General features: G+C 44.2%; 1 protein-coding gene across 2 annotated transcripts in view; it reads right to left on the reverse strand.

The window, feature by feature from the left end:
- The window catches only part of MAST2 (microtubule associated serine/threonine kinase 2), a 1,054,635-nt gene that overhangs the window by 844,046 nt on the left and 193,863 nt on the right, over nt 1-16,726 (reverse strand). For both annotated transcript variants that reach the window (XM_069232766.1, XM_069232767.1), the window contains exon 2: nt 722-869. In XM_069232766.1, coding sequence (XP_069088867.1) covers nt 722-869 — 148 coding nt within the window. The remainder of the gene's footprint in view (nt 1-721; nt 870-16,726) is intronic.

A 16,726-nucleotide genomic window follows, 5' to 3' on the forward strand; every position in this document is an offset into this window, starting at 1 on the left:
TAGATCATACTGAGCTGACTACGTTAGTTTAGGGAAATAGAATTGAGTATAGAGAACATTGTGAGACTTTTTCAGTTACTGAGCTGTTAGATACAACAGTTATGCATTAGGTCTTAGAGAGAGTGGATAAACTGTTTCAGTATAGTATTACAGCTGTAAGCATATAAGACAGAAAACTGTGTGAATCATGTGTAATGTAACAGATTGAACATTCTTGTCCAACTTTTGCGGACTGAGAAACAGTAATATTCAGAGTTACTGCATTTCGTGGGATGGAGACGAATAGAATAGGGACAGATTTGGGACACTTCATGTGTGTTTCTGTAACTTGATATTATTTGATTAATAAACGTTATTAAAACTTTGGAGAATAAATAACATAAAACTATTGTAACTATGTATTGCCTTTAAGAACCCAATGTGTTCAATAGTTGATGGCTGATGCAGTGCTGTCATTCCTTTTGCCACTCTCTGAGAAAGGTCCATACTGAGAGTCCAGATAGAAAGATACTGAAGAGGGGTGATGCATCCAGCACCTGTCTGCTCCTCCAGGACTGTTGCACAGGTGTTGGTAATATCCCACCTAAAATGCAGAAATGCCCTACTCTCAAACCTCCCAGAAACTCCTCTTACTCCACAAAATAAGGCAAGCAGGAAGATGGAGGGGTTTCAGGCATGATACTGCTCATGAAGTTGAAGGCTTGTGTCTTGGGTCACTTACCAGCCAGCGTGCCGGTCAGGCTCCCCCGCCGGAGCTTGCAGTCATCCTGGCTCAGCTGACGGTGCAGTTTGACTTTGCCCGATGAGGAGAACAAGTCAGGGTTGCTAAGCTTTCTGAATGGTAAGTGTGTTGGCCCTGTTGCTCCATCCTGGGGAAAACAAAAGCATGAATGTTAGATAATCTGATAATTACTTTAATCCTAAAAACAGGCTTTATTATGTGTAATGATGACAAGCTAAGTTTTAGAAAAGGGCAGTTCATGAAAAATTGAGAGGAGGGTTAATTAGTTCAACTGCGAGTTCAAAAGCTACACTTCAATGTTTCCAAACATTAATAGTACATGAGAGCATTCACCTTTTAAGACGTTCTGCAGTAATAATTCATTAAAAAAACGTCTAAATGGGATGAACATTTTCACCTGGGGATTGAAGAATTCTATGCCTTTTTCACCACACTGTACATACCAATTCCGATAAGCTAACAAATCCGGTAGAGAAGTCTCTGTACAGGTAAATACCTCTCTGTACTTTCCACACTGTTCTCGCAACATAATGCACCACACTTTTCAGAAGAAATACACAAACAGAAAATATACTACCAAGCTGTGCTCAAAACCTGTTTCTGTTTTTGAACCATTTCTCTAAGGCATTTAAGGGCTTAAATTGATTATGCGAGGGAAGAAGAAGGCAGGACTATTGGACACGAAATTGTAGTTGCCTGTGCCAGGACAGAAAACTACACTCGGATACAGACTGAGGACAGTTGTATAATACACATAACAAAAACAAAGATGACTTGATTTAATAAAAAATAAACAACTGAAATAAATTTGCCCCAGGAGGCTGCGAAGACAACTTTGAAAGAGCACTGGGATAAACTTGTGAGGGATTCTAAGAGTACACTGAAATTATAGTATACAGAGAGCAGGATGATGTAAAATGGGCATAACTTAAGCTCAGACGTGGTGTTTGCTGCCAGACTTTTGGCTTTATCAATACTTGTTTTTTTCATTGATTTGGCAAAGGTTTATTGCTGGGGGAGCTGCCTGACACCTACAAAATGAAAACATTCTATAACAGCATAAATGAGTACGGTTTCAAAAATCACAAATTGCCACAGTGCTCTCGGGCACTGAAAATAACTTCTCTGTGTTGGGGATGCCCTCCTCGAGATAGATTAGAATGTGATCACTCACAATGGCATTAGCCAATGTCTCAAATGGGATGAGCCATTGCTCGATGCTGTAATGAAGTGGTGGGTAGATGAAAACTGGGAATGACAACAGCCCAAATCGTGGAATGGGCTGGATGTAAGCCCCTACAAGTATATATGTTACATATATAATATTACTAAAATCGAAAGGTCGTGTCTAAAGCCAGCCCTAAAAACAGGCCACAGAAAATAAAATACCAAACACACGTTTCTGTACAAAGATGGTTCAAATGAAAATAATGTGCACAAATGGTTTTCTATGCTGTTTATTACTATTTAATAAATGACTTGGAGCCAGGGGTTGGCATTCGTATGTCTTCAGGAGCGTGTAGAGCTGTTGCACGATTATCCAGGGTTGGAGTGACACGTGTAAGACCCTGGTGGACAGGAGGGGCAGCCTAGTGCTGCCTAAGAGCTGCCACTTGGACAAGGGATGAAGGCTATGTTTTTATGAGTTACGGGGATGAGGAATGGGCAGGATTCTGGAAACTTCAGGACACTTGAGCATATCTAAATTTGCAGGCGAAGATGTGAAAAAATAAGAACATTTTAAAAGCATATTTTGTAATAACCTTATGCATTAGTTAGAAGGTAGTCTCTATATGCAAAGAGTTCCATGTCTTACTAAGAGCATATTAACAGACAGGCGTTCAATCCATCTATACAAAAGCTGAAGGTCAATTCTAGTCTGCACTTATACCTGGCACTCAAAGAAATCCAACGGAGGAGAGGCAAAGCAGCTTTGTATATCATTCTCCTCTCTGCCAAAAAGGTACAATACAAGGCAAGGGAAAAATTACGTTTCATATAATCCATCCGGCATAGATCAGAGGGCAACTTCTGCCACTCGCTGAACTATATCGAACCAAATACTTAAGGTGAAAGATACTATCAACTATGTTCCACAAACCCAGTGGCCTATACAGTGCCTAGAAACTTCACTAAACTGCTGAGTATTGGCAAAATGTGTCAAGAAAAATCAGCCGATCCTCCTGTGCTGTGGTTAGTTGGCAATAAGTAACTGCGGTGGATCCGCAACGTCAATTGCGTATTGTGATTGGCTGACAAAACCTGAAGGAAAAGTTGAAGCCTCCATTTTAGGAGTCCCCAAGTCCCAGAAAACAAAATGAAATAAGACTGATGGAGGCAGATTACGGGTATTTTGACCCCTGGGCCATGTTGTGGGGGTCACAGAGGGGCCACCCCTAGCGTCAAAATATTTTAATTTTTTTTTGATTCTGTGGATCTGCCTCAATGTCCAGCGTGGTCCCCTGGAGAACCGCAGTGGAGATGCAGCGCTTCAAAAAAAAAGAAAATTTTAAGTGGGTTGGGTGCAGCAACAGACTACAGGGAAGTCCCTGCGCTGACCCCCATGCAGAGCACTGCAGTGCACGAAGGCTCTAGGTGGTGGGGTCTGCAAGTCCTGTGAATAGTTAGGTGTAGGTCCTGACATCGGGCCTGGCCCTGCACCCAACCCCGTATGCAGCAGGGGGCAAAGGGGACTGGGCGTCTAAGAGGGGTTGGGCACAGTGCTTTATCTTTAGATCTGCAGGTCCTGCAATAGTAGCGCATTGCTTGATATACATACATTTTAAACCTTCATTTCTCATAATAAATACTCAACTGATGAACACCAAATCATTAAAAAAAAACTTTCTCTGCAAAAATCTTTTTTTCCAAATTTGGTGTATTTCTGTTCAGCTGTTTTTTTCTGCGTCGTTCAATTTTGTTATGGAAAAATGCATGGGGAAAATTTTTGGGGTTTTTGTGGCCTCCCCTTTTTTATATGACTTGGGCAGAGTGACAGTTTGCGCAAGTGGGGAAGCCATCATCACATCTCAAATTTTTCTGAGTAAAGTGAACCTGAGTGTCGGAGACCCAGGACCCTTAAGCCCACCAATAGTGCTCTGCAGATCTGATAACAGAAGCATTTCACACACCCCTCCTGGACCCCTTAAAAGGAATCTCATGATCTCACTGTGTTTCTGTAAAGCCTCTTTCTTCCTTTCCAGAGTGCCACAGTTAGACTGGGCAGTATGGGAGTGCTGGCCACTGTGAAGCAGGTGGTAGAAAGCCATGAGGTGATGGCGCGATCATGACTGCCCTTCTTGAAAGCACAGGAGGACTCCACTGTGGACTATCTTTCATCTTCCTGTGGACACCCAAAAACAACATCTGTGGAATTTTCCAGAAATCTCTGTGTTTTAGCTGATTGATTAGTGGCATAAATTTGATTTAAGATCACTATGGTCCTAAGTTGCCTATTGAGTTGGGATACTGGTTTTCTGCTCCACAGTACTCTTTTCTGTAACTGTGCTACAGAAGCATTTCTCTTGCTTGCTCAGTCTAACTCTTGTATGTTTTAGGATGGCTCATAAAAAGAGGTAACGCAGGTTGTGGTTAGAAGTGAGCAAGCCACAGAAAGTACAAGCATGGCTCTTGCTCAACTTGAAGTCCTCTAGGACCCTCAAAGCGAAAACGAGTTGAGCCTTCATGTGGCTTCTGCCTGCCACCCACGATCTGCCCTCATGCACCAAGAAAAAAAACCAAGCCTAAACCTTTTGATGTTAAAAACAAGAGAAAGTAATACCCATTGAGTGTCTAAATTGTATAACTTGAAACCAGTGATTCTGGGATTCATTCTGGCTTCCTCGCTTGACCAAATCGTGTGATCCTAGACAAATATTTTATTTTATTAGGCTTACCTTCGCTTCATTATCACTGATGAAAGGAACCACAAATACCTGAGCACGGGATGTGCACTGAACAAAAACCAATTGATGTCAATGTAATATGCATATAATACAATGTTTCTATAGTTATAATAAGAATCTTGGCCGCATATAGGATATATATGACAACTGGACTGCCTCTCAACTCACACTGTCGTCATGGTGGGAGCCACTAATGGTTTCAATGTCATGTTTAAGAACGAATACTTTTAATAATTGCCATCAATGCAGGGATATCATCTGCTGCATAATGCTAAACGCTTCCACGTGAGAAAGAAATACCTTTAGAATTTTGAAGAGACTGTCATATTTTACCGCAAGTTTCTCGAATGATTTTCATTCTATATATTTTCAGGGCTCGGTTTGTGCGCGGGCTCCCGGAGCCAGTGTGGCTCGGCTCTCTGTGCTTTGCTGGGCCGCCCTCTTCTAGCTGTGGTGTGCACTATTTTGTACAGTTGATATAAATGGTCGACAATACTATGTTGTTAAAAGCTTTATTTCTGCAGAGGTTTAGGCTCTGGGTCAGCAATGCTGTGAACTTCCAACGCTTCGTAAGTCAGAAACACTGCGTTCTGCTTGATGGTATTGCAGACTAACCATCTTCTAAACATTTTTACAGTGCGAGGGGGGGAGGCAATGCCTGGGGGGGGGGGGGGGGAGGAGGGAGGAGGAATGGAGGGAAGAAGGATCTGTGCTGAGGCACCCCTACCTTCCCTCGACTGCCTCAAAAACAAAACAAAAAAACTTCCCAGTCTGACGCCTATGTCCAATTATGTCCAGGGTTTGTTTTCACACCCTATAAAGGTCATCGGTTATGCAGAGACGCCAAACACCAGCTGGAAACTCACTCTATGCGGGGGATTTCCAGTCCGCCTTTCGATCCATCCTGTGATATCGGCTCCCCACTGTGTGACTAGGAGGCGATGTCATGCCACCCTCCATGGCACCGTGTGCACTAACTAGCAGCTCTGGTATGGTCGTCGTGTTCGCTAGTGTCTTCAGTGAGTGGCTACACTGCACAATCGGGAAGGCCGACCCTAAAACTAAAGTTTTGTCAACAACCAGTGACAATACCAAAGTTTCTGTTCTCTCACAAACACACAAGTACTGAGCGGGCAGTGCAAGAATAGATCAATCTCTCTCAATCACTCTCAGATGCTTCTGCAGGTTAGGTTCGATGTTCAGACAAACTACGCTCACGCTAAGTTGTCTTCTGTTCTACCACACTTCACCCTGTTCACGTAGGTCACCAGGCCTGCTGTCAATCACAGAGACGGACAGGCAGCCACCCAGTCAAGAGTCGACAGCTCTGTGCTCACAGCACTGGAGCCCGCCCAGTGACAGGAGGAGGGACGCGCAGCAGCTAAACACTGTTATGGGTGCAAAGGCACTCTTCTGGGTCCTTCAGTGACAAGGATGTCCCCACTACAATTCCCGCCAGCAGGCCAAGGTTACTGCCACTAACAGAACACAAATTCACCTACCAGACTGAAGACTGCCTGTGATCCCCCGTGTAGCACACCCTCAAGTGCATAATCATGGATCAAAAGATGCATACTGCATAGTAACAGATCTCATTCTTTCAAAAATGACTGCCGGTGGAAATTGAGAACTAGTGTTTATCGGAATACACTGGGGCCTCTTAAGGCTTAACCTCCTGCATATCAGACACGGGGCCGACCTTCTGCACAGCAGCAGGCACTTCCTGACGTATGTGTATATATATATATATATATATATAAAGCATCTGTAGCAGGGTAGCACTCCAACACACTTCCCCTAATGGCGCTGATGCAGCTCTGACTAAAAGCTAAAACCTGGTCTGTGCACAACGTCCACCTTTCCCAGAGAAAAATAGCAGCTATTGGTTCACGTTTTACGACTCACAAAGCCCGGGAAATGATACTTAAATAGAAGTTTATATAAATCAGTTTTGTATTAATTTTTTTGCATGGCTTTCCTGTCTTTGTTTACTTTAATTATTAGCCACAGGTCACTCAGGCAGCTCTAAAACACATTTGAAAGTGCTTTCCTTTTATATTTACTGTTTTAAGTACATAGTGATAAAGTGAAAAATGCTAGCTTTTGGTTCATTTTCCTACTTGTTATACCGGCGGGGACATCAAAATACTGATCATGCTGGTAAAAACCTGCCATGTGGCAACACCCTGTGACCCTGATAAAAGAGCAGGCCCCAATGTGAAAGCATTCGCCAGCAGATATCTTTAGATGTCAGAAAACTTGCAATGAATATGTCAAAAGAGCCAGAGCGATATAAAGTCAGACCACAGGCAGACATGGGCTAAGAAATGTCTATAAACTACACAGTTGCCAGACTGCAGCCATAAAGAGCACAACTATTTGTAGAAATCACAAGACACAATTTCATACACGAAAAACTAGTGTTCATAGGGAAGTCAAACCACAACCCATGAGCAACACTGTTATGAGGTGCACGATTCCCGAAACCAGGAAATAAGATCTCTTAGTCACCGACCTCTGAGGTCACGTTAAATCCAGGAGGTACAGATCCTGGGCACAGTGAAATACCAACATGCGCACACAGACCACAAATCCACACGCCAGGCTTGGGAATGCACAGAGAAGGATTCACTCTTGCAGCCACTCTTAGCATTTAACCTATATATAGCTGGAAACCAATTGCTGGGCATTGAATTAAAAATAATACTACCATAATCCCCACAAATACCGGAAGTAGCACAGCTGACGGGATGAATACGTTTTAACTACGGGGAAACCCATACACCACACAGGGAAGCTATGAGCACAGCTCATTTGCTACAAGGAGACCACAAGGCATAGGCTATGCAGTAATCCACAGGCCTCTAACACCTCAATTGAGGGCAGCTGGCAGATTCCCTTGTGGCATTAACATGACACTTCAGAAGTCCTAATCACCACTTATTTTTAGAGTAATTTATCGACCCGGCTAAATGAAGCATTTAATAATCTGAAGTCAGAGTCCACAATTCGTATATTTGATACAAAAGATGTCCAGAGGCGAGAGGAGACAAAGCGAGCCGTGTCAATGTTGAGAAGAGCTCGGGGCTCAGGAGCATCTCAACTCTTGGAGAAGAGTTCCAAAGGGTCTGCTCCTGAGAAGGTTCACCCAAACAGGCCCGAGTGGTAAGCTGGGAGCACGCGAAGCATGCAAAGTTCAGATGACTAATGGGGGCCAGCAGCTGGTTACAAGGACAGTCTGGAGCGAACACAACCACCATCTAGAACAACAACCCCATCAACATCAAGACAACTCCTATCCTCCTGCAATTTGGAAAGAAACTGAAGACATCTCTTCAAGAAGCATTACCATCCCACAAGTTAGGAAACTATATATAACCAGTTTATCATAAACAATCATGAATCTTAGCAACCACTCCCAATGCTCAGCATCGCATGGCTCCTAAGTTATATTTGCACTATATGAATGTCTTCATATCTGTATCCTACATGACTAAGAATTACAGTGGTCGCTGTGACGAGCTGAAGCCATTCCAGACTGACAAGAATTGAGGGCAATAACCATGGAACACCTCCAAGTCCCATCAGCTGTGTCTGTCCAAGTTGTAGCATCCGTATGAATCAGAGAGGCAGCTGTGCATTCTGAGCATTCCCATAGTTCAAATGGGATGAGGTGAAGGTGTAGAAAGATATTTTCACAGGAGTGACAAAAACCCACACAGCAACTGTTGTAAAAAGTAGCCTGACTATACGAAGTCCGAGACAGCAGATTATGGTGCTGGGAAAGAGTGAGTCCTCAGCATGTAATGTGCTGCATGAATTTCATTAATTGAAAAACCTTTTTTTAGACATGTCTTATGTAAAGCCAGATCCACAATCCTGATCTGTGTCTCTCCAGCACTGGCTTCAGGCAGTTCTTAACCCATTTAAATATGGTGAGAGCGATATTAATTCTGCATCCATCCAGTTTGGATGACAAACAATATCAGCAAGGTGGCAGCATCTGATGTATTTCAGATAAGATTGTTAGATGATGTCCCTGGTAAAGCTGCAGGACCCCATAGTGGGAACTACCTTCAGGGGAAGAAGCAAGGAGCAATGGTTACCCGTAAAGTCCTCCTGGGCTGGACTAAGAAGCGACTGCAGGTTAGTCACCCTAATGGTTGCGTGGCATCCAAAGGAAAAAAAAAAGCATCAACATGATTATGGTAGAATGCGGTCTTTCATCTGTCGATAGAAGCTCATCTGCGATGCACACAGGACAGGCTGGCTACCATGCCTTGCCAGGTAGGGTGATGCAATGCAGTGGAGCATAGCCAGTCCTTAAAATTATGGCATAACTGAGATGCCCCACTATCTACAAATTAATCGTTAAAATATTGAACCACAATAAAAAAAAAGTCAAAAGATTCGCAAATCTCACATTATACACGTGGCCACACAAATGTCTTATCAGGTGGCAATTAGACAACCACGTGCAAAACTGAAAAGTCAATCAAGGAATCCGGTAAAGGAGAAATCATGCTGAAATATCTGTTAAGGCGCCTGCAGTGAAGAGGATCCAATGGCATGGGATTCAATTAATCCCAGCAGGGAGTTTAAGGGCGTCAGTGACACGAAGGCTTCAAGAAGACGCATGCTGGTTCAAACACCTCAGAACTGTGTGTAAAATTTAGAACCCTTATGGAAAAAAAAGAAATTACAAGCAATGGCTACAGACCCCCCATCACGATTACGGTTAGTCTCTGCTGCCCATTCTTGGCAACTGGTTTGGAATTATCTCCTCAAATGGGAATATTGTCAAAACCACAAGGTGAGTATTCCACTATCACGCCTACGTCCCACACGCTGCCCGCACATCACCAACCACCCAGACCCGGTTTCTACATGTTGCTTCTGGCACCAAAGGCCAAATCACAGCACATACTTTAAAAGCATTACTGGGTGGAAGAGCAATGACCTGGAATATCATAATCACCATAAAGGTATGTTTTCTTAGATCTTTCAATCTGTTGGTCGTAGCATTAGGAATATTATTTCATTAAACGTGTGTTGGGAGAGGATAAATACCATAATCCCTGCAAGACTTCAAGCAAAAAATTATGCAAAGCTGCTTGCCCAAAACTGTAAACTAATAAGATGCTTCCAGAGAGATAGGTTAAAAAAAACTGGGTAGTTGCAACTTTTGGTCTGGAGAAACGAGCAGAAGCCTCTGAAAGGGTGAACTCAGATGGTTTTGTCAAATTTAGAAATATATGCGACAATACTTGGTCTGAAATACTTAATAAAACTAAAATATCCTATTCTTTCCAGACAGAATTTTTATCACCTTGAGACATTCACACAGTGTGTCATTTCTTCAGTAAGCATGTGCCACGGGCTGAGAAATCGGGAGAAAAATATCTTGAATCTAAAGTGTGAGATTCCAGAGTATTACTAGAGGGTAGGCTCCCACCAAAATGGAAATCAATTGTCTTGTTAGGTAAACAAAGCTTTTCTTTTAACAACGCTATTTTGAAGTTTTAACAGTATAAAGGCACAGAACAGGTTACACCTAAATCGTCTTAGTTAACGCTACCCCTCCTGGGGACTTATGGCACAGTCCTCTCTGCCTCCCACTTATGCTCTTGGTGTGGTGGTAATATTAACAACACCGTGGCTAGGGGATAAGTAAAATTTTCAAGGGGCGGGCCAAGGGGGAGGACAGGCAGGGAGGGGGACTGGTGTGCACTCCCCTCAGCGCGCATGTGTGTTTGGCCAGCTGTCTCAGGACGGCCAAACCCACATGGGCACTGAGCTCTCTCCAACCTGAGCTGTGTTGCTGGGTTGAAGACAGCAGGCACAGCCTCCTAGTCTGCCTGGGAGCACAAAGCCAGGGCGCTCAGGCCAAGCCTAACCCTGCTCTCATGCTGCCAGCAGCTTGAGAGCAGTGTTAGGATGGCCGCAGGTCAGGCTGGGAGCCTGTGACTGCAGTGAGTGGAGCCAGAAGAGTGGCACGGTGACAGCGATGCGGCAGGCATCAGCACTGCGCCCCTGCCACAACAGCAGCCAAACCCCGGTGCTGCCTTATGCAGACCCAAAGGAAATGCCTTCTGTGCCTGAAAAGGCCAGGCCTTCTGCAGCTTACTTTGATTCTGCGTGTAAAACAATGTTTTTACAGTTATAGATATAGAGTGGCCTAATTCTTGGAGGAAATCAAAGGAGACTCAGAATAATGCATGGGGGAGTTGACAGGGATAAACTATAAAGCACAGACAGGAGAATCATAATAACAATGGGTAAGCATGTACACTCACCTGAAAGCGACAGGCCTGCTCACTAGCTGTACTGTCCAGCACAATGAGAGTTCCCAGGGGCCTGGGGCGTAGGACCCTCAGAAGCCCCACCCCCCTAGATAGAGTCTGTAACAGACGCAGAGAGTGTAAAAAGAATATTCTCTATGCTGGCGCTCCTTTCCCCAGCCAAGCATATGCTCAGCTTTGTAGCGAATGCGCGAGCTGCATCTGCAAGGGTCCAGAACGCCTTTTCACCAAGCACAGGAACACAAGCGTTAAAAGAACAAGCGTTTGCAATGCAACAGGTCTTGCATTACGCCGAGTTAGAGCTATTAGCATTGTAAATTCCTAACCGGACTTTTTTTGCCACATTAAATGAAAAAAAAAAAAACAAGCACGATCATGCTGTATAAAAATCAGCACGATCGCGCTGCAAAATGAAGAGAAAAAAATAGCCCAGCAACCAAACGGAAAACATGGAGCCTCCTATGTTTCCAGTAGTTTACCGGTGCTGTTGAGGAAGACTAAACACCGGAAAAGGCATGATGTATGCATGCCTTTCAGGAATGAAAACAAGCCGATTTTGAAAGGCAAGTCCACGAACCAATGAAAGTGACTGACATAACATGGGCGTGTTTAAAAACCCCATAAAGAGAGATTAGACGAGGGGCCGAGCGCTTTGCGTTCACCCCTAAAAAAGTATGAGGACCCGGAGCCCAGTAGTTCAGCCCCACACTCAGTCCTCTGTTGTACACTGCAACACAGAAGCTCCCAGATCACCAGCATCGAAAGTCTGCAATTGTATGTAAACCACAAAGGAAGGGCAGCTGTCTGGGTAGCTTTGTGCCAAGCATCTTAAAACTTGGACCTCACACTCGTTCTATGGGCCTGCATTTCATCCCCAGTAATGTACTGTACTTTGTGAACACGACCTCTGTGAAGGAAATGTTATACTGCACTAAGGGCCATATGTGCAAACGCATTTTCCCATAGACACAGAATGGGTAAACCCCTTTGATACATATGGCCCTAAGTCACACACAGCTTGTGCACTAGGTTGCAGAACTGATTTGTTCAATTATTGCATACGATTTGGATTCTGCAGTAGCCAGAACAATCCTGAATAAACAATAATTAAAGCCACAGGCGATTAAAACAACCGGGCATGTGCCATTGTGTGCTACCGACTTTGGACAAAAAGATATCCCCTTCTGGGTGTAAACAATGAAGCACAAAACGTACCGCCTGCCCAATGGTGCCATTTCCGCTGTATGAAAGAAAAGTACAGACAGCAATGCAGGTTAATGTTCCTGCTTCAATAATCTGCGTGTAACATCCAGGTCTCAAGTCTGAACCAAACCACTCAGTCTTTCATTCTTTCGAGGTCGACACCATGAGCAGCTGGCAATAGCAACAGCGCTGTGAAAGTTTAAGACTGCCACAATCACTACATACAAACGAGCATGAAAGAAACAAAAATTAGTTGTGTTTGTTCAGGGCAGCCCCACGACGGAGAAAGATTCGCCTTTGGGCGCTGAATGAACTTTGTACCGACAGATACTTCGTGAGAGTTTTGGACAATGCACAGCTCAGGCAGGCATGGTGCTACAGATCAGCTTTCAGCAGAGACAGGCAGCCGAAAAAAATACAAATTACACTCAATTACTAGCAATTACTAAAATGCGCTTAATGCCTGAAGTAAGAGGCCTTCAGAGGGAGCTGGAAGACATGTGCTGTCGGGTTATCAAGGGAACCTGCAGCCTTCTTCCAGTACATTTTTACCAGTCGAGATTAACTTTTAGAACGACCGATAATTTTAAATAAGTTATTTCAAAACTTAAAGCGCAAGTGACATATTAAAATATTGCCACTTGCAAACTTGTATAACGTTTAACCAAGTGTACCTGTGAGGGCAGTCGAGAACTTCTTTATAGAAACAATTTAATAACCCTACTTGCAAACCCTGGCTGGGGTCAGGAAACGTCTGGTGTGAGGGCGCTAAACACGCCAATCACATGGATACATGGATGAGGTGGGCACCAATAAATTAACCAGCACGATTGTGAACTTTAAGCATCCACAGAGCAAAATACCCATGACCTCACTATGTTGCAAAATGAGGGGGATTCAATATATTTAAAAAACAATATACTAAAAAAACAAATACAAGTACTATGGACCAATGGCAGTACTCAGCACTGCTACGCTATTAATGAGGTACACAGCACTGTCACACTTTACCAACTGGGGTACACAGCACTGAAATTCTTCAGGTGGTACACAGCACTGCCACACTACTAGTGGGGGGGGGGGGGGCACAGCTCCAACACGCTACCCACGGGGCTACGAGGCACTGTCACACTACCAGTGGGGATATACAACACTACAAGTGGTATAAGCATCACTGTCATACTACCATGTGTAACCCCAGATCCACACAGCAGTGCCACACTACTAAGGGGGAGTGGGAGGTGAGCAGCACTTTTACACTATCAGTGCTGGTGCACAGCACTGCCACACTACCAGTGAAGGTAGACACCACTAGCAGTGGGGTACAGAGCACTGTAACACGAACGACTGGTGTACGCAATACTGTCACACTACCAAAGGGGGACATAGCATCGACACACTACCCATGGGGCTTCAAAGCAGTACCACCCAATCCATGGGGGTGCACAGCACTACCACACTACCAGTGGGGTATCCAACACTGAGTAAATGGCAAACCATTGCTGAGCTTGGATGAGGATGTGCAGCCAACAATGGTTCAGGGTGTGGTTCGCTTTTAAGACTATGCCTGAAAAAGTGTGCCTGCTTAACCCTAACTGGGGCATCTGCAACCACCTTATTAAAAAAGATGGCATGAGCAAACCAACAGGTGTTGCACACAAACAGAAAACAGTACAACTGGTAAGGTACATACAGATTATTCGCTCATTTCAAGTGAGCATATGCCTACAAACTGGAGCACTGTCACCCCAAAGCAACTGCACCAGCTGCCCCACCAGGAGAGAACCAGGGCAATGATACTAGTCGGTTACATGCACGGGGTGGTGTGGCAATGGGGCCAATGCCCCTGTATTGTGGTAGCTGTGCCATATTACAAAACAAAGGCGAGCTTTTCTTTGGAAAAGACCGGTTCTGCCCCAGGAATTGTTTCATGGAATATATGCGACTGTCTGGTCACTGCACTCCCTGTAACCAGGAGCATGAGCGTCTCATTTAAGTCTTGGTGCTGGAAAGGGAATCAGGGGGCTCGCCCTCAACACCACCTGCTTAAAGTAAGCGCTGACATCCAACACCCAAACTGCAGTTAAACATGAATGCAGGAGGGAGGATGTTGATTCGCAAGACAACTCACTACTTAACCAGAGGTTCAAAGGGATCTCACATAACACCAAGATATGAGATGGGCATCTAATCTCCGCGTGTTGCACTAACACTTACCACTCCGTTACCCCTGCTATCGAACAGACCATAACAGGACAGACTCTCCGGACAATCTGATAGACCTCCTATGGATGGGCGGATGCCAAAAAGGTGATGGAATGGCTATAAAATGGACTCGCCTGAAGTGGTTGCCAGAGGGTGAAGCTGGAAGGCAGGCGAGAGCTCGTCCACACTTTTTGGAAATCCCAACATAGAGGATTTGTATTGCAAGGGCTTTGAAACATTCCTTTTGTCATAAGTAGATCTGCCAGAACATTAAACACATCATACTGCAGTGAAAGAGGGTTTTAGACGCTAGGAATCTCTTAGGGTTTGTAAAGTGGCAGCTGGAAATTTACCAGATCCTTGGCCTGGTCGTGAGTTAGATTAAGACTTAAACCTGCTGCGACTGGGGAGACTGATGAAGTGGAGAGACCTGAGGGAATAAAGGAAGAGAGAGGGAGGACAGAAGGTCAAGAGCCAGATGAGGACCAGTGCAAATTATCACAGTTAACTGGTGGATGCAAGGTTAGCTGTGAAAGACCAGCACTTAGAGAGGACTTGCACAAACCCAGAAGGAAACAACAGAACAGCCGAAAATAAACACTGCCTGAAGAACCTTATTGTGCAGGACATGTGCCTGATCTGCTGGGTCTAGAAGACCAGACTACAACGAACAATCTTATGACCTCATTAAAGAAATTCATCGGGCTCACAACTTCTTAGGATGGGCCCACTTCATTCTTTTATTCTGTACTGCAATATATAGTGGTGTCTATGTAATTGTGCCAGTTTACACTTCTAAACTGAAAGTTAATCCTGGTTTTGCTACCAAACAAAATGCAAGGAAGAATTCCAGGTGACATTTTTTCCTCTCTTCCCTAGAAAGGCCAAGCTTAATTTGTAAGGACTGTGATAAAAGGGTCATTCTCGATGTATCAGAAACCCTCCCATTAACCCCCGCACCAACACCCCCAAATGGCTCAAGGCTTAGCAGAATCCGCGCACACAATGATGCATTGCTGGTAGACCGCACTTCACAGGAGAGAACATCTTATTTTACTGAGTCCTTAATGGAAGAAATAAAAAACACACACGGTCTTCAGGTCTGGGATACGAGAAAGAGCGCTTTTTGGAGGACACATTTCATTAATCACCCTAGTCATTATGTCAAAGTGAAACCTGTACCCTTACGTTTATATAGACTGATACACCGTGATGTAAAAGGGATAGCTAAACCATATGGATAGCAAGCTACACCGTGGTTGGAAGAGTTGTTTTTATTTTGAACTTCTGTGGATGTGTTCTCGTGCAGTGCATGAATAATACTGAGGTGCAGCTATCGTGTTAATGGATACAGCACCTGCCAGTGGCGTGGGTGAGGCTACATGAGAAACAGACAAGCACATTATAATTCGTGTTAGAATGAAAACATACATGTGGCTTTAAAGCACCAGGCTTGCTATACGGGCAGTGACATGCTCAGTGTGTTTACACCAAAAATGGGGGGTAATTAGAGAACACTGGGTAATCCATATGCCAACATGTGCCAGATAAAGAGCCTACTGAACGAGTAAAAGGATGCTAAATGGGCAAGAACTGGAATTGCTGATAAGAGCAGTAGCCATGCGCCTTTTTATTTTATTTATTATCATAATTATTTATTGTTTTATTTTTTATGGGCAAGGATACTGCCCAATGCTCAACAAGTGCACCCTAAGAAAGTAGAAGGAAGTGGAGAATGATAATGAGCGGCATTTTAAGAAGAAACTACACAATATTTAAAAGCCCAGATTCCACCTACCCCTGCTAGGCCGTGGAAGCTAAAATTCTGAGCACAAGTTCACGCTCAAAGTCCCTCTCAAGTTCCCAATGGCTCTCAAAGTAGGACTAACACCAGTCGGGTGAACCTTCGTCAGGGTATGGCTCAAATCCTAGCCAGGCTGGCACCCTGCATTATTGGGTGAGAAACAAAGCACTCGGTTGGCTGCTGTCCTGACAGCACAAGACCAAATCAGCCTGCCTCTTCTCACCCCTGCATGAAAGCCAAACACTTTCCTTAAATCCCAAAGTCCTGTATTCGCTCTAGTTTACATACACAGGCATTAATCTCTCCTCCAATAACTTCCTCCCTGCACAATATCTACTGTCATTAGCAGTGAATGACATCTCAGGGTAAAAGAAAAAAGAAAACATGTAGTGAAAGGAGAATTACAATGCATTGCTTGTTTCGGCTAGAACAGCACCATGGTACTTTCAAGTAGTTCTCATTTTGTTAATTATTAGCCCAGCTCTTCTCTGAACAAGGAACTTTGGCAAAACACCATTTATGAAGGCCTCCACGAATTTTCAATCCATCTCCTCTGGATGGTACC

This window comes from Pleurodeles waltl, chromosome 4_2 (assembly GCF_031143425.1).
Source record: "Pleurodeles waltl isolate 20211129_DDA chromosome 4_2, aPleWal1.hap1.20221129, whole genome shotgun sequence".
NCBI classification, from domain to species: domain Eukaryota; kingdom Metazoa; phylum Chordata; class Amphibia; order Caudata; family Salamandridae; genus Pleurodeles; species Pleurodeles waltl.